Source organism: Catharus ustulatus, chromosome 7, assembly GCF_009819885.2.
Source record: "Catharus ustulatus isolate bCatUst1 chromosome 7, bCatUst1.pri.v2, whole genome shotgun sequence".
Taxonomy (NCBI): domain Eukaryota; kingdom Metazoa; phylum Chordata; class Aves; order Passeriformes; family Turdidae; genus Catharus; species Catharus ustulatus.
Window position 1 is genome coordinate 7,558,027 of NC_046227.1, and position 18,249 is coordinate 7,576,275.

Sequence of the window (18,249 nt, forward strand, 5' to 3'; positions counted from 1 at the left end):
CGCTCTGGGCGGTGGATGCGCTGCTTTTGTGCCTGTTCCCCTCCTGCGCCGCTCCCCGCTCTCCGTGAGGGGGCGCGCGCGGCCTCCCCGCAGCACGCGGCGGTGGGCGGGGCCAAGCGGCGGTGGGCGGGGCCAAGCAAGCAGAGCCGGGCGGGGCCAAGCAAGCAGAGCCGGGCGGGGCCAAGCGGTGGTGGGCGGGGCCAAGCGGCGGTGGGCGGGGCCGGGGCCGGCGCGCGGGTGGCGGCGGGACAAGATGGTGGCGCCGGGCGCGCTCCGCGTGGTGCGGTGCGGGGGCAGCGCCCTGCGCGGCGCCAGGGCCGTGTTCTCCGCCGATTCCAAGCAAGTGGGGCAGGGGGCCGGGGGGCTGCGCTCAGCGGGGTTCCTGAGCTCCGAGCGGGGCTCTGCCCGCCGGTGTCCCCGCGGCCTGCGGCTGCCGCGGGGCGCCCGGGCCGCTCGGGGCGGGGTAACAGCGTTTCCCCTGCAGGTACCTGCTGTACGTCTCGGGGGACTTCGTGAAGGTGTACAGCGTGAACACCGAGGAGACCCTGCGGCTGATGGGCGGCCACGCCGACCTGGTGACCGGCATCCAGCTGAACCCGCACAACCACATGCAGGTTTGTGGGGTGGCCGGGCCAGCCCTGACCCCTGTGAGCCACCGCGGGGGCTCTCCCGGGGCTGGCTGCGGTTCGGGACCGGGCTGGGAGCGATCGGGGCAGCGTCGGGCTGGTGTTTCGCTGAAATGTGCCAAGGAGGGCTGAGCTGGGTCAGTTCCCTACCAACACGCACGTGAAATGTCATGTGGGTTACACGACTTGAGGGGAGTGACAGCAAAACGGAGATACAGCAAAATCTCCGGTTTTTTGATTCAGAGAGTAAAAGAAGCATGTGAGAAAATCAGAAATGCTGTGGTTGGTGTTCGTCCTTCTGTACCTGCTGGTACTGATGCAGATGTGACTAAATCCCTTTAACTTGCCCAGTGGCTCCCTCTGTCCCCAGCCTGCTCTAGTTTGCTTGGGCTTTTTTGGTGTCTGGATTTAAACAAGAGTTGTTTACCAAGAGGGACTGATCTGCGTATTAGCTGTGCAAAATTAGATGTTCATGTGATGGGTATCTGTGCATTCACTCTCTGTGACAATGTGCATTTCAAACTAGAGTAATAATATTGTACTTGCATTTTATTTGAAGGCAGCACAGAGCTGGTCTCTGTCCTGTGATTTTTATCACTCAGTTACCTGGAATCATAGTTGTGATTTTATGTAGAATCTGGCTGGGATATATTTCTATTACTTATATAGTTGTTCATGTTTTTTTTTTCTTCAGCTCTATTCTTGCTCTCTAGATGGCACCATTAAGCTGTGGGACTTCATGGATGGGATTCCCATTAAAGTATGTTGAGTTATTCCTGTTAAGAGCATGTCAAAAATGGTCAGTCTGAGATGGGTTGTTCTACCGTGAATATAATTTAAAACCCATCTAATTATGGCAGTAATAGAATGTGTGATGATGATGATGCAGATCCTTTTGGGGAAGAAGGTGGGAGATGTACTGACATACTGACTTTGTTAACTGCTGCGGTTTTGAGTCCAGTGTAGCTGAGGGAAGTGTGCTGCAGTTCGGGATACTCCAATAGGAATTGATCCAATGGCTTGAAAATTGGGGCCACCTCTGGGTGTGCTTTCTGCTTTGTATTAAGGATAAAGTATCTTGAGGCTTTTCAGCAATTCTGACATCTCATATTTTATTAGTACTGTTTTAACATTAGTATTAGTCCTTGATAAAATAAAAATGTATTTGTCTTAGAATTGAGAATTTTAATTAATACATAAATGTTTCTTTAAGATATGACTTCCTTATTTCAAAGACATGCACACAAATGTAGTAATTGTTGCTTTCCTTCTCTTTTTTCTTCAGACTTTCACTGTAGGAACCAAACTTCTGGCACTGTACACGCTTGCCAGTGCTGAGGACTCGGTGTTTGCTGTCATTCCAAAGAAGGGTGAACGAGGTACAGTACAAGTAGCATCATCCATGTCATCTCAGTCATTCTGTGTCTGGTCTGCTGTCCCAGCAGTGAGCTGTGTGCTGCAAGAATGGGCTTTAATATGCTAATTGTGAAATATCTTTTAAATCCTGTAGCAAATTTCTGTAGTCCTGCATTTTGTACCTTTTTCATTCTTATTCTGTGACATCTGTCATTCCAATATTTGTCTAGAAGAGTGCTTGTCTTTGCTTTTGAAGCATGTACTGCTTGGATATGGTCTCGTAGATGCAGGTCATCTTTCAGCAGTGCTCACCAAGGTACAGGTTGTGCTGCTGAAGTTGGATATGAGTGCTGGAGATTATTCTCCCATGTTAGGCAGTATTACCATAAAACTTACTTGTCCTATTCACAGCATGCCTAGGTATTTGTTTATAGGATTTTGTCTGCAATAAATACAGCTTGGCCTTATTGTGTACTATAATATATTGCTACTGCAGAGCAAGACCAAATTCTATGCAGCTTCCCTTGGATTCTGCTTACACTTACAGTGATACTGTCTGGTCCTCGTTCTTCCGTGCTACTCTTGGTTTCAGACAGTTTCTTTTCTTTGGTCAGATACATTCCAGCTGGTCTCAGTCACACTGACAAAAGGAGCAGGCCAGGATCTGGAAGGCAAGGAGCTCTCAGTGGTTCTGGATGGTGTGGGCGCATCAATGAAGCACATTGCTTTTGGAAGAGAAGTATGTTCACCTTCGGGGTTTTTTTTTCTTCTCTGCAGTGTTGGTTGGTTGGTTTTGGTTTTTTTCTCTCAAATGAACTGTATGCTGTTTATGCCTTCATACAAAGCACAGCAGTACTGTAACAAAACTGCAGGTAAATGAATCAGTCTAAGAACTATGCTATCTTTAATACTGCAAAAACAAAAAAGAAACTTCGACACTTATAATGGAAAAGTACTTACCTAATATCAGCTTATATGTTGTGTTCAGTGTAAAGTACTTTGTAATGAAATGTGCTTTATTTTTTTCTTGTGTGAAAACATGATCTGTGTGTCCTAAATGGCTTTACTTTAACAGGGTGCATATGTGGTGTCAGTGAAGGATGTGGACCTCCAAGTTTATTTTTTTAAACGGAAACTGTTGAACAGGTGAGCATGAGGATGAAAATGTCAGGTATTGATTCAGTCTGATATAGCCTAAATGGTTTTTAACTTATGATGTGTGCACACGTGATCTCATATTTGGTTTTCTGCTGGAGGGGATGTAGTCACTGGATAAGAAACTTCCTGTAGAAGTGAACAGTGAGCAGATCAGTGGCAGTGGTACCCTACCTTTGCAGTGCAGAAATGTATTTTTTTCAGTTAAATACTTAGGTTGATGCTGACATGAAATAAGTGACATTGGGACAATGTCATTAGGACAATGGGACAGAAGCAGGAGAAAAGAAAGAGGGAGAGAAAGACAGAAGCAAAAACACTTTCATTTTGATTGAAGGTGAAGAATTAAGGAAATGAAGAGGAAAATAAGTCTGTCACTATTTTTTCAGAGTGCATGTAACCATAACAACTTGAACATGTTTAATTTTGCTAATCAGAATTATTTTTATGTGCACTAGCTGATCCTTTTGAAGATTTGTTTTAGAAAAAACAACCTAACTCTTACAATTAAAATTACTTTCTTTACTTCTGAAGATTTTCCTTAAGTACAACGAAGACAAAAGGAGGAGACAATCGCTTCAGTTGTGTTGTGTGCCATCCTAAGGAGGATTGCATTGCAACTGGCCATGCTGATGGAAAGATTCGCCTCTGGTATGTGCATTTTGGTTAACTGTTTATCCCATAAACTCCTCAGACTGTAGGAATTAAGTCAAACCTGAGCAAAGCAATCTAATTTGTCCTTAGCTTTGCCATTTTCAGAAGTCAGAATGAGCAGTGAACCTGCAGTGCTGACAGTGTATATGCCAAGTGGAAAAAAATGCCTATGTTAAGTTATTCTCCACTGAATGTAAACTTAGGTGTAAAACGTAATGCAAGAGCAGCTGAAATAATTCTTTATGGGCAAGTGAGAGAGAGCACACCAATGGACTACATGATTAAAAATATGACATGGTTACGTTGCTTCCAGGCTGAGTTGCTCAGTACATCTGTGAGGTGTGGACCAGGAGGGTTCTGAAAACCTGTAGTGTGGTTCCTTCCCTCCTCCTGCATCACTGGAGTGTAGGATAAACTAGTCTAGAAGTTAGAGGACAGGATGATATAATTGTTTCAATTTGATATTTCCTTTAGTTTACTCTGTTGTTGATGTGAGTAAAGAATTATTTTGTTCCTCTCTACACAGGAGGAATTTCCACGACAAAAAAGAGTACACATATTCCACACTGCACTGGCATCATGATATTGTCATGGATTTGGCTTTTTCTATAGAAGGTGAGTAAAAGAAAAATAAAAACCAAAACAAAGCAATAAAAAAACCTACCAAAACCCCCCAAAATCTCCATCAAACAAACAGAACCTTCTGAAATTTGAAGTGTTGCAGCAGACAGGGAAGAATTTATAGACGCTCCAAGTTTGTCTACTTAGTAACAAGTTAATCTCTAGAATTTTCAGTATATCCAGGAAGGATCTGAAATAAAAATGAAAGGAGTTATTTTTATATGCATTTTGATTGGCATTTAAAATGTCAAATATCTGCCTTCTGTGGTAGAAAGAAAAACCTAACCCCTTCTCTCACCTCCACTCTTCCTCCCCTTCTGTTTCATTAATAATACTGATGAGTTCTTGCCAGTTTTACTTACATCCAAATAAAACAAGCCAGTCTTGTCTGAGCTCAAACCAGCTGTCAGAAACACTACAGTTTTATCTGAACTATTCTCCTTAAGATATTTCTTACTGCAAAGTTCTACTCGCAGAAGGAGAACAATTCAGCTTTATCTTAACACAAATATCCAGCTGATACAGAAAGCAATGGGATCTAGTACTCCTAAAGCATTGCTTAAATTTCACTGTAGACACAAGTTCCTGTTACTTAATCCAAGTTTCTCTAGCAATCTCACAGGGGATAATGAGAAGCATGTCTATGTGTGTTGCCCAGGCTTTAATATAATTGTTTACTTGTGACAGTTGAGAAAGTTTTGAATAACTCATGTCTGTCTGTTGTAAAGACACAGGCTGCTGATTTTCTTTCTTTTTAAGCAAAACCTTTTAACTGTATTTTGTTGCTGGAAAAGGAACCAGGTTGCTGAGTGGTGGAGTGGAATCTGTTCTAGTCCAGTGGCACAATGAATCTTCATGCCAGAAGGATTTCCTGCCTCGTTTGGGGTCTCCTATTGAGTACATCTCCATGTCCTCTGACGGGGATCTCTGCTGCACCTTGCACACAGACAACAGTAAGCCAAAACACATCCAAGTACCACTTCAATGGAGATGCAAATCTGTATGAGCTTTATGTTGTTGATTTTGGATTAATTAACTAAGAACTACATCAAATTTAATTAGTGATATGAAAAAACAGATGCTTGTTCTTTTGCTGTTTGATCAGTTCTGTGAATTTGCCTGGTCACTGCTGTAATTTGGCTTTCCACCTTAGTGTCATAAACTGGAGAAATAAACATTTACAGTACAGATGGTTACAGTCCCTTTCCCACCATGAGGTGTGTGCCTTTTGCAAGATTTGGTCTGCTTTCTCTTCTAGGAATATCAATAATCAACAGCAACCTGAGGTTTTCCAGAAGTATTCAAGGGCTAATCAAAAGTAAGTGCAGTAAAATTTATCTTGCACTTAGAGAGTGAATGTGTCACTTGACAGCTTTGGTCATTTGTCACCTGATTTTTGTTTCCAGGTCGGGATGTCAAGACTGGCCTAGTAGTTGATCCTAGAACCAAAGCTTTGGTCCTGAATGGAGAGCCAGGCCACTTGCAGTTCTATTCCCTCCAGAGTGACCAACAGTTGTTCAGTGTAAGTTGGATGGGCTTGTACCAAAACTTTAACTTACTCAGTCAAGTAACTTGTGCATCAGAATTTATTTGAAGACTTAGTATGGCAAATGGGGAAAAAACCTTGCAGCTATCCCACAAGGTGGATTCCAGGCTGAGATGTTCTTGGCTTTATCTCTGACTTCACTTGCTAAGCAAATCTAAATATTGATACTGAAAGAAGTACTCTAAAACAGTGTGCTGTCCTGTTAAATGTCAAAAATTTGTAGGTGAAACGCCTTCAGATTACTTTTCATTCTTCCCTATGCCTTGCGTCATTGTGGAATGCACATGCTCTAATTCTTCTTTCCCCACATGTTGGTTTGCTTCTTTGTGCCATCGCCCAGTCAGGTCTGACTGGAGCCTTCAGAACATCCTTTTTGCATGGTTTCATGCGTGGGATCTCTTAGAGCTCTAGCTGAATTTTGAAATGCCCCCTTGGCCTTGCTTTGCAGCTGGACATTGTGCAGAGGCAGTACATCCACCAGGCGGGTCTGAAGCAGTCAGACCTGGTGAAGGTCGCCTTCAGCGCTCAGGGCACCTGGCTGGCCACAGTCGAGGAGAGTGAAGAAGTGACTGACCCCGAGCTACAGCTGAAGCTGTGGTTCTACAATGAGGAAATACAGAGGTAATGATAGCAGCTGGCCTTCCAGCTGTCAGTCATACAAATCCCTGCACAGACATTGCCCTGCAAAGGCAGAATCTTTCCAGATCTGGGAAGTTACTGTGCACACTGCAGCACAGCACAGAATTGCACTGAATACATAAAGGAAAAAATTGCTCTGAATTTACTTAGAGTAATCAGAGACTACTGTAACTATGGCACTTAAATTCACGTATTTTCTTGGTATTAAAAGTCATGGACCAGACAGAATGGTTCTATAGCTCATATAGTTTTCCCACCTCTGTGTAATACATCATTAATTGATTAGTCCTCCAGAAGTTACAGAAGATTATCATTATATTGTTGGTCTTTGTCTTTAGCCAACATATGCATGTGGTTAATACCCTTTCCCTGATTTTCCTATTAAAAAAATTACATTTTGACTTCAAATTTTTATTTTCTTAAAGAAACAAGGCAAATGAAAGCTACTACACTGATCAACCACATGACTGATTTTCTAAGTACTAGAAGGACTGCCCAGGCTGAGTATTTGAGAGATGCTTGCCTAGTGATAATTCTTGGTGCTGGGCTACTGTATGGAAGCCATTAGGGAAACCTGATCTGTTAAAGCAATACCATTTAGCTGTCTTAATTAGAAATTCCTTTAATTGCCCTTCTCGCTGCCCATTCCAGAATTAACTTGAACTGAAGTCTTCCCCAAGTTCCAAGTGTAATAGAATGGCAAGCTTCTGTTTTCTTTTCCTATAGCTTTGAGCTGAACACCAGAATAAACACACCCCATGACAACCACATCACAGACATGTGCTTTCGTGACATGGATGAACTGGGAGATGACTCTCTCATACTGGTGACAACTGGCAGAGACTGTGTGTTTAAAGTCTGGGTGATGGTAGAAGACACTGATCCAGAAGGTGAGCATGGCCAAAATAGAACTTAATCTTACTTGTACCTTGTAACATAGAACCATGAGAATAACCTGAGTTGGAAAGGACCTACAATGACATTTGAAGTCATCCTGTAGAAATTAAGACCCCTACTTTATTTTGCTTAGTCCCCTGCATTGATCTGCTTCTGCTGCTGCATGAAGTATTGTGTTCTCCTGAGCATCCTGTGATGGAGTTCTGCCATAGTTCCACAGTATTAGTTTGGTACAGAGGTTCGTGGGGAATGGCAGCCTGTGCTCATTGGTTGAAGAATTGTTTGTGGTAATGATTTTTCCATGCTGAGAAAATGGATTTTTGTCAGTTTTCTAGGTAGGCTTTTCAAGACTCCCACTTAAAAGGGGCAGGCTACAGAAATGCGTTACTGTTTGAGCTGGCTTAGTGTAAAAATAATAGCAATTTTGCAATTCTACAGATCCACCACTTCAGAGTTCATTTTTTGAACATCCTTCCTTTCCATTAGGTACTTGAACATCATAGAATGGCTATTTAGGTATTTCTGAGATACCTTTAATAACCAAATTTCACCTCTTGAAAGACATGCTGATGTTCACTTCTTTCAAACAGACCATCTATGTATGTTTATTGATTGCTCTATGTGCCTTCGGACATGAAATGCAAAAGATTTCCAACATATTAATGTCCTTGTACTTAAATTTTATTACAGTGTCAGGCACACTAAAGTGAAGTGGCATTTTCCTGCCACTTGGATGTCTTGTCATTTCATGCCTAAGTAGCTATAATAGCGGTCTTGCTGAACTGCTTGCAGTTTAGTAATCTGTTTGTCTTTTCATGGGCAGGTGAGAACTTGTTCAAAAGTACTTTGGAGCTACTAGGGTTTCCATTTGGCAAACTTTGCCAAACTTTCTCTTTCCAAGTTCTTTGTTCCTTAGCTGTGGTTGAAGAGAGAGAGAGAGAAAGACAAAACCTTGTGTTGTTTACTGTATTAATAGTAACCCCCTCAATGGTATTTGAAAGAGTGTTTGATTTTGATTTTTTTCCATAAATTATTCTGAGGCTATATTATATCTTAACTTAATGAGCAGTTACTTTGATCTTGAGTATAGTGTCAATTGGGGATGAAACTTAATTTTTTTTTTCTTCCACAAAATAGTTTTGTATTTGCTGACTGGTCTCATCAGGGTGTTTATATTTTAAGTGGCTACAGGGCTCTGTTTCATTGCATATGTAAAAGTACCAATTACTGGCTGCTGTGGTGTATTTGCCCAGTGGGGCAGAGTAGGAATGCTCAGGTAGAAAGGCTTGACATGCTGCAGCTTCTCTGCAGCAAATACTAGTTCACCAAAGAGCTCCTCAGTTGAGTTCACTCTGGTGTGTGCTAATAGCAGCAGGTCTCTTGCTGGGCCCCTAGATGGTGCCATGCTGTTGGAAGTACTCAATTGTTTCTGGTTTTTTTTTTTTTCTTTTTTTTTTCTTTTTTTTTTTTTTTACAGGCTGGTCTTTTAATCATCAACTTGTAGCCATTATATAAAGGGCATCTTAGCATAGGGTGATTTTCCTTTTTTTTTCCTCATCCTACTGAAATGTTTCAAAAGCATGCTGTAGGAATTATTTTATACTGGGAAATGTGTGTTAATGTGGTAAGTACATCACTTGGCTCCAGTTTATTTTCTGGTAACTATCAACAGTGGGAAAGGTGTCCCAACAGAATGCAGTGGCAGGTCAATCAACACAAGGAAGCATGCTGGTGGATCACTTGGTGATCCTCAAATCTTCTGTAATGGAAGCATGAGCTTTGTTGTACTCAAAGCTGTGTTCAGATTTTGAGTAATGCTCATGTGTTCTTGCTAGAGTTATGACAGAACAATTTTTCAGAACAATAAGTGTTGAGTCTACTTGAGTATCATTTTACTTAACCTCTGCCTCTTTGAGAGCACAGTTAAAGGAGTTGGCAAATTAAGCATGAATATTGTACCATGTCAGTCTCAAGGTTCACTGTTCAAATTCAAAACTGAGGACTAATGAAAACCCTACTAGCTGTTTCTCATATTAGAACTAGGCAGATTCCCTGTACTCTTCAAAAACTGTGAAAGAAAACTGCCTTGCTCTTGAGGCTATTTTGCAATAATAATTGAATTCTTCTTTCTTCATGTATGGACTTGAATTAACTGGCTTGTTTATTCAATGCAGCACAACAGAGTGTGAGCTGGAGCTGTGACTTTGTTGGCAGCTACCACAACTACCAAGCTACAAACTGCTGTTTCTCAGAAGATGGCTCTTTGCTTGCTGTTAGCTTTGAAGAAACTGTCACTGTATGGGATTCACTTACTTGGGATCTTAAGTGTACATTTTGCCATCCACCTGGAAATATAAGGTACACTTTTCATCTGCTCTTTTATGTCTCATTTGAACTCTCAGAAAAGAATCAATTCATAGCAGTCCAAGACCTTGTATATGTTTATAAACATATACACGTAAACATTGAATTTATCAGTCTTAAATTCATATATAGAAAATACTAAAATGGCTTTAAGGTGGTTGGTCAAAAATACTGTTAAAAATAAGATCAAGCGTTGCAGTTCCTTCTTACTTGCTTATGTCTGCTGTACCTCCCATCCTTAAATCTGTGTCATGGAGCACACAGGTAGTGTGTTGACAGCCCTTCTCTTTTTCCCCATTAATCCAGGGGTGAATCAAAGTCCTGAAAAAGTGTAAATTAAAGAAGTGGGATTTTTGTGTATGTGTACATGCAAATAGAAATTATATCAATAAACCATAAAGGCATGATGACTTTATCTGTACTATGAAATACATATCTTAATCCTCTCTAACCTCTGTTGGAAAATACATGTTTTCCTGGCAGACTATCCCAGCAATGCTCCATTGTGTGCTGTCATGGTAAAAGACATCAACATTGTGTGCTCACAATATTTTAAAGACTCTTGACACAAAGAATCATAGCAGAATACAGAGGTTTCTCCCTTCCATGTGTTGTGTGTATGTTAGTAAGCTTTTCTTTTGTGTGATGAAGTCTGTTCTATATTGGTCCTCTAAGACTAGAAATTGAGAAATGTTATTTTGAAACTGGTGTGCAGGAAAATTGTGGGAAGCACATGAGCCACCAACTTAGTGCAGTGGCAAGCTTTTCCCAGGCCAGCTGCCTCTTCTTAAAATCTTTACCATTTTTTAAAAGGAAATAAATTACTCTAGGAATATAATGAATTGTTGTATTGGTTGCATAACTTCAAAGGGCTATGCTTTAATATACAAATTCTGTCCCTTACTAGCTTTTTTGGAAATCTTTTATCATTAGGAGTCATAGGATTGTTCTGTTGGTCTCAAACAAGAGACTGAGAATTTAAATCACATGCTTTCTTCAACTGGTGCAATTTTCAATAACCTTTTTTTAACTAGTACTCTCATTCTAGTTCCTCAACAATAGTAAAACTTCTTTAAATATGGAAGTTGTTTTCCAATCCCTATATGAACACTTAGAATTACGTATGGGTTTGTAATTTATTTAAGTGTTTAAAATCCCTCCTTTATATTGGAATGCTGTAAAAACATGTAATCCTTACATTTTTGTGCACACTTTAAATCATCAGACTTATCTGATAGTTGTGTGTGGAGTTTCATGCCACTAGAGGTGAATGCAAAAAGCAAACTTTGGCTTTAGATTCCAAAACTAAATCATAACTGAATGTTTTTTGTGACTTGGGAGTTAAGTGCTACATAGAAAAACAAAGATGAACTCTGAAGGTGACTAACTTGTTTTGACTTTTTACTTCTGTAGGAACATCTGCTTTGGGAGACTAACATGTTCCAAGTACATTATTGGTGCCACTGATTATGGCTTTCTGTGTTGCTGGAACCTGCTCACTTGTGCATGTAAGATCAGCTTGAATATGTGCCAGAGTAGTTTATTACTTGAAATTACTGTGAAATCTTGAAATAATTCTAGTTCAGTTCCAGATTTAACACACTACAAAATGCCCTGTGGAAATGGGATGATTTTCATACTTAAAATAGTATCCTGTCCATGTGCATGTGCTTTGTGTGTGTGTGTGCAGAATAAATTTCAAGTTAGGTGAATGATAACCTAGTAATTGGCACTTGTATAGGAGGTGGTAGCATTTGTGTGTTTTTATTCACCAGGGAATGAGTGGAGCTGCCTCTTCCAGCACCTAAGGCTCTGTGTGTTGTTTGTTTCACCTTTTGTTTGGCTCCTTTTCATCTCTGGCTCTTGCTGTGATTTGCTTTGCTTTGCTTTTCAGTGGAGTGGAGTGCCCAACTTAACGTTGTAGTTCTGCAACCTGATCCCCTTTCTGAATATATTGCTGCAATCTCATGGCTGTCCAAAGAGTCCAGCTGTAAGTACAAAGCCTTCTTTGACAAATCATAATCAGCAGTATTTAAAACTGGGGAAGCACAATTTCTAGAAAAGATTTTCTTAGAATTCAGACCATGAAAGCTGGAGAGGGACTTCAGTGTGTGTTTGCACCTGTGGATACTGAGCCATATCTGACAGCAGCATTCAAATAAAGCGTTACCTTTTCTTCCAGCAGGTAGTTTCAGGTACATGATGTATCTCAGAATTAACCACACTTTCTGGGTGTGGGTCTCAAGTGTTCTTGACCCTCTATTGTAAATGCAGAACTGTGCAGCTACATTTTAGAGCTCTGACATTAAATTAAGATAACTCTTTTTACAGAAATGTTAATTTGCAAGTATGTTATCTGGATTGGAGTACTGTGAAAGGTTCCTTCTATTATTGAGCAAAGTTATCCAGTTATATTCCTATAAACTGAGGCTTGGAGGCAATCCTGTCCAACAATCCTGTCCAGCCTTCCTGGCTGTGATATGCAGGGCTTTGACAGCTAGCCAGGAGTGTAAGAATTTCCTGATTTAAAAAGAAGATATTCTTGGTTTTGCAGTGTTTGTGTTTAAACCAAATGAGCCACTGCCAGTCTACATCCAGAGAAATCTTTGTAAAGATAAGATCCTGCTTGCTGCCTTTGTTCCAAGAGATGAACCTGAAATTACAAGCTCAGAAAAATACCCTTGGCTAAGAAAATCCCAGCTGTTTTTTCTTACGGATACACAAGTAAGGAATAGTAATTGGTAGGTGGTTCCTGGGGGAAAACTGTTTTCTTTAAAATGGATTGAAACAAATTCAGAGTTCTGCTTATGAGCACGGGAGTTTCTTTTTTGATTTCAAGTCATTGTAAACTGTGCTTTGTTCAAAGCTTTCAACTGCCAAAACAGCCTGAGCTCAGAATTATTTACTGGTTTTCTACTGTGAATAGTTTATGCTGCCTCATTGAGACAAGACACTAGATTACCTGGGAACATTGCCTATGCTGTTAAACAAGCACCTAGAAGCTGTAGGAATTATTGCTGATTATTCAAATGTTCCATGGGATGTTCAGTTTCCCTGTACTTTCTGGATGGGGTATGGGGTTTGGTTTTTTTGATTTTTTTTGTTTTCCCAAAAATTCTATAGAACCTCTAGGTCCATTCTTGCTTGTCTTCAGTTTCTTTACAAAATAAAGAGGAAGAGATGGGTTTGCCTCTTACACTTGAGTGATAAAAGCTTTGGGCCATTTGGAAGCTTATCTAGGTGAGGTATGGAAATATGGAAAGCAGTTTCACATATGATAACTGTGCTACATACTTCTGTATTTTAGGAGCTAATGACACTCAGCACAAAGTCTCTGGAAGAAAGGCTCACACCATCAAGTAAACAGGTACCTTTCATGGAAGTTCTGACTCAGATGGACAGAGCAGTTCAAAATTCTAATGGTGGTCATTTTGTCATATTGAAATTGCCCCTTGTCATGAAAATGCACACCAGATCCTTACCTAGAGTCACAGGCACTTAGCTGAAGGGGCAGTACTCCGGATATTTGCTTTTTTTTTGACAAGAAGTGCTGTTAGTAAAAAGTTTTTTAAAGGTATCAGTAAGCTACTCTCCATCTCCCCTGGGGAGAAAAAAAGAATACTTTTTTAAAAGATTCAGCTTACACAGATGAAGTAAAATGTTTGAGTAAGTTCTTTTCTTACCTTGGTTTCTGTAACGCTTGAAACCTTGAGTGTGGTCTGAACTGTGCTTTCTGATGGGGATGAACAGTTGTCAGTCAATTGTGACTTGTCAGTGAGAAGGAGTTCTAGAATTGCATTCCAGTATGCATTTCTGTGGAGAAGTAGTCTGGGAAGTTGGATTTTTTTTTTAATTAATGTTGAAGAAGTGTTTCATCCTTACTAAAACAACAATATTTGATTGATTTGGTTGGTTAGATAAAACAGATCAAAGTAGAAGTTAGTATCTTTCTATTGCAAAATGCTGTGGGAATGTGGACATAAGCAATCAGTTTTGGAGGGTGGGGAAATAATCTATTGTTCAGATTAATGCATCTTGAGGTAGGAAAATGCCAAAAGTCAAGGTGCCATGTTTTGCTTCCCATTAAATAACTGAATCTCTCTGCAGATGATGCTGGAGTATAAATGACCTTTTGGTTCTAAGTGGAATCAGAAAGACTCATCCTTTGGTTTTCTGGCACATACACTATCTTCCATACTTGGAAGTTAATAGGTAGACAAGCAAACTAAAATCTATTGTTCTTGGGTCCAGATTCTGGAGAGTTTTGCAAGCCTCTGTGCAGGATTCTCTCCAGACACCTGGCAGAGAATGAGTACAAAGAGCCACGTAGCTCAGTTGAGTTAAATTTGAGTGTAGACTTTTCTCACCTGGCTTCATTCTGAATTTTGGTAACTTAAAAGGAGATAGAACTTAGATTTGTGAAACTAAAATTCTACTTACATTTTTTTTCAAGCTGGCAGTAGAAGAAAGTCTTCCTGTGACACCATTTAGTTTGCTGTTGGGAAAGCACAGACATCAGCAAGCACAGGAAGATACAGACCTTGGAAAACTAGTTGTTCACAATAAGCAGAAGCAAGCTTCACCTGCTGTCAAAGAGGTAGGAGTAATTACAGTAAATGTATAAGCAAAATCACAACAAACAAAATCTTTCATAAAGCTTCTGCTTTGTATTTGCAGCTTTTGCACACTCCAGCACACGTTTTGCCATCTGCTTCCTTCCTCTGCACTATATTTATTAATTCATTGCTCATCTCCAAAGAGAAAAAAAGGTAAGAAAAGTTCAAGAACTCTCCTTGGCTATCAAAGTAATTTTAAATTATGTACATCTTTGTTCAAGGTGTAAAAGCAGTTTTCCAACCCCGCTTTATCTATTCAGTAAGTTAGAATAGAATAGTTAGAACATAATAGAATGTGTGGTAATGATCTGGCTGTTGAGTGTATTGATTCTTTTGTTGCTGTTATTTTTGCTGGGTTTTGCATAACGTGCTTATAAGCAAAACTCTGCCTTTTACACTCAAATGTCCTCTATGAGTTTAACTTTATTTCAGGGATTTAATGGCTTTTTAGTTCTATTTTTGGGTAAATATTTGAACTCTATTTGAAATTACTATGACTTGCTGCATAATTTTTGGTTTTCATTTCTAGATATACCAGAAAGTTAGAAGCTTGATCTTAAGAGTTTGTTTAGAACTCAAATGTCATTTCTAATTAAGCTACAAAATACAAGTGTATACTGTAAGCACATCTAAGTTTGTCTTAAGTGCATTAATTCAAATTTAATAGAGTAGTTTGATAGCTACAATTTTAAGTGCCTTTCTCCTTTGGGATCAATGTATGCTGCTAAAAAAGGAATGCAAGTACAGGGATTATGACAGTGGTCTTGTATTAGGATTAAGATCTTGTCACTTCCACTGAAGCCAGTTAAACAATTGCATTTTTGTGCCACATATTCTTTAAAGTGTTTCATTAAACTCTGCCAGACTAGGGATGAGAACCTGTCCTTGGAATCAGGTGCTGGTGTGGATTTGCCAAACGGGTGAGCGGGTGCTTCACAGGGCCAGGGCTTACCCAAAAACAAACACAGCTGCTGAGAGTGCTCTGGGTTCTGCCATAACAGCAGTGTCCTGGCTTCTGCCACGTTGTGCTGGCCACTGCTGCAAGATCTCAGACTGCTTGGTACAACAAAACATCCACAAAACACTGGCAAAAATCTGGTACATGGAAACTTGCATCTAGTTTCAGTCCTGAAGAATGTGAGAGTTCAGTGACCTGTGTAAATATTTGCCCTTGCAGAGCTTGTACTTTGACAGTGGTGATTAGTATGGCTGTGCTTTTAAAGGTGCATGTAAGGCCTGCAGCACTGGGCCCTTGAAGACTGACCACAATTTATCACTGTATAGTGTATATATTATACACTGGATATATTGTTAACAGTAAAAGTTTCTATTTTCCTTGGCACTATGATATTACTGTATATTTCTCAATTTAAGTTTTGTGAGTGATAATTAGTTTGTATTAGAGCGGATGATTTTTTAGAAGACCAGTAGTGTTTTTCCATGCAGTTCATTCTTAATAGATCTAGACTGTTTATACAACAGACACTTGAATTAATACTATTAATTAATGCATTTTAAATTATAACAGTTCCATATAATTAGTCAGACTTGTGCTTTCTACTTCAGCACAGGCTTAAAACACTTGAACTCAGAAGGGAACAGCCATTTTAAACATCTTTATGTTTAGAGAAAAAAAAAAACCAACCAGCCAAAGAGTTTTCTTTCCTAGTAATGCTCTAGGTATTCTAGCAGTTTCCAAGTAGCCTTTTTCAGATTTGAAAGAGCAGAATGGCCTTCTCAAATACTGTCTCATCTACCAGTATATCCAGTGGTTTTGATCCTGCAGGACTGCAATGTTGTAACATTTGTCATGATGCTGACATGCCTGCTCTGCAGTTACATACTATATTTCAAGAAAGAAAACTATTTTAAGTTTCTTAGCAGAGGTCTATTTGAAAAATGGCTTAAAATTGAGATGGGAAGAGAAGTATAGTAGCTTTAAGGTAGACTGAAATAAAAAAAGAAGATAAAATCTTGTTTACTTAGTTGTTTGTGTGATAACTTTTCCCTTACAGTACTGTAGTATGTGAGAGTACCTATTAATTGGGTTGTTTCCAACCATCTTCCAGTGCTGAAGAAGTTGCTGATGAAGTAGAGATGGAAAGTGAAAAAGCAGAGGATGATTCAGATGAGGAAGACATCACAGCAATGGAACAAGAAGATACAAGCCATATGGAATTATTAGGGGAGATGACATGTAAACTGTCTAAATCCCAAGAAAAGGAGCTACGAAAAATCAGAAAAATGGACTACAGTTGGATATCAGCCTTGTAAACAGACATCTCACTTTTTTTATACTGCAAGTTGAAGCTTTGTGGATTAAATGTTCTTTAAAAAAATTTTTCAGGTCCTCTGGCCTAAAACTTCCACAGCCTCTCTTTCCAAAGGAATGCAGAACTGGGGGGAGGGATTAAAGTTTTAAAAGCTGATTCTGCTCTTAGTTTATTACTGCAAGAGTCTCTGTGACCTTAGAAAATGCTTAACCTGGTTTGGGGGTTCCCCTCCCCCCTGCAAGTATATTTAAAAGGCTAATAGCAAAACTGAGCTCGTTATCAGACTTGTGATCAATTAGCAAAGTGAGAGCTCAGCTGCTGAAAATCTTCCCCACTGAGGCTGGGTAATTGCTGCCAAAGCAGCAGCAGCAGCAAATGCCTTGAGCTGGTGACAGAGCTTAGCTCAAGGCATGGCAGGGGAAGTCAGGGTGGTTCTTGATGCTGTACACAGGTAAATAACAAGTCCCCTCCTCAGAAGTTCCTCTCCAGATGTTGAGACAGATGAGAAGTGGTTTCACATACTTGGTTAGAGAATATAGATATTAATATTTTGTGGAGAATGAGTACAATCTCCTGTGGTCTTGCAGTATGAAGGCAGGGAGGTGCAAATGGCACAGGTCACTAAAAGCCTTGAAGAAACAATATTTTGCTAAAATTATTCAGATGAAAAATGTGGAACAAGAACAATGCAAGTTCTCCCTACTCTGCCTTTCAAACAAAGTGGAGGACCCTTTGCTTCCTCTATTGTATTAAAACCATATAATGGAAGGCAGTTAGTGGCAACACTTAACTTTTCTGGAGGGAAATGTATCCTACCACAGAGAAAATCTGTCACTCCCACTTACATGTAGAAATACTGAAATTCATCCTTAGGCATCAAGGAAAGCACCTCAGAGTTCTTTTTCTGGCAGGTTTACCTCTCCCATTTTAACACAAAGGCAGTGTTTGCTCCCTTGGTGTGCTGGCAGGTCCCAGGCTGCAGCCAGGGAGGAATGCAGGTTTTAGCAGTACCCAGAATGTGGCACAACAGTGACTTGTGAATTTAGGAGTGAGGCTCTTTGGATGTTGGGCCTGCCATGGTGACGGTGTGAGGGGAGTCTTAAACACTGAGAAATGGGAACACTGCCATAGAGACAGGCTGAAAAGAACTGTTAAAAACAGTTCTACCCATCAGTCTGAGTGCTGGCTTCAGCAAGTTCAAAAAATGCCAAAAATTAATTTAAAATTTGTTTTTATAGAAAACTTACCTTTTCATTCTTGAAGATCACTATCATGGATGTCAAAACATGAATGTGGGGATATGAAGATACTTCAGAAGATATTGGTTTCTGTAAAGAGCTTTGGAGTGCCTGGCATGCAACTTGAGTTATGATAGTCCCTTGCACACTCTTTATATTTCCTTCTGATCAGACATTAATGTGAGCAATAGTTAACTGATCCAGTTTCAGACTAAAGCAGCTAGGGTTAACTTAGTCCCATGGCAGCAAGGGGCTCCTGCATCT

General features: G+C 40.1%; 1 protein-coding gene across 1 annotated transcript; it reads left to right on the plus strand.

Annotated features, from left to right (window-relative positions):
• The first annotated feature begins 240 nt into the window (after nt 1–240).
• WDR75 (WD repeat domain 75) lies at nt 241–16,903 on the plus strand. Its single transcript, XM_033065210.1, has 21 exons — nt 241–339; nt 485–614; nt 1,321–1,386; nt 1,912–2,005; nt 2,597–2,721; nt 3,058–3,128; nt 3,672–3,788; nt 4,318–4,406; nt 5,207–5,365; nt 5,671–5,730; nt 5,819–5,934; nt 6,407–6,579; nt 7,324–7,487; nt 9,669–9,852; nt 11,272–11,366; nt 11,753–11,848; nt 12,413–12,582; nt 13,166–13,225; nt 14,312–14,455; nt 14,536–14,627; nt 16,544–16,903. The coding sequence occupies exons 1-21, from the start codon at nt 254–256 to the stop codon at nt 16,746–16,748; spliced, it is 2,496 nt and encodes an 831-aa protein (XP_032921101.1). The 5' UTR covers nt 241–253; the 3' UTR covers nt 16,749–16,903.
• The last annotated feature ends 1,346 nt before the right edge of the window (nt 16,904–18,249 follow it).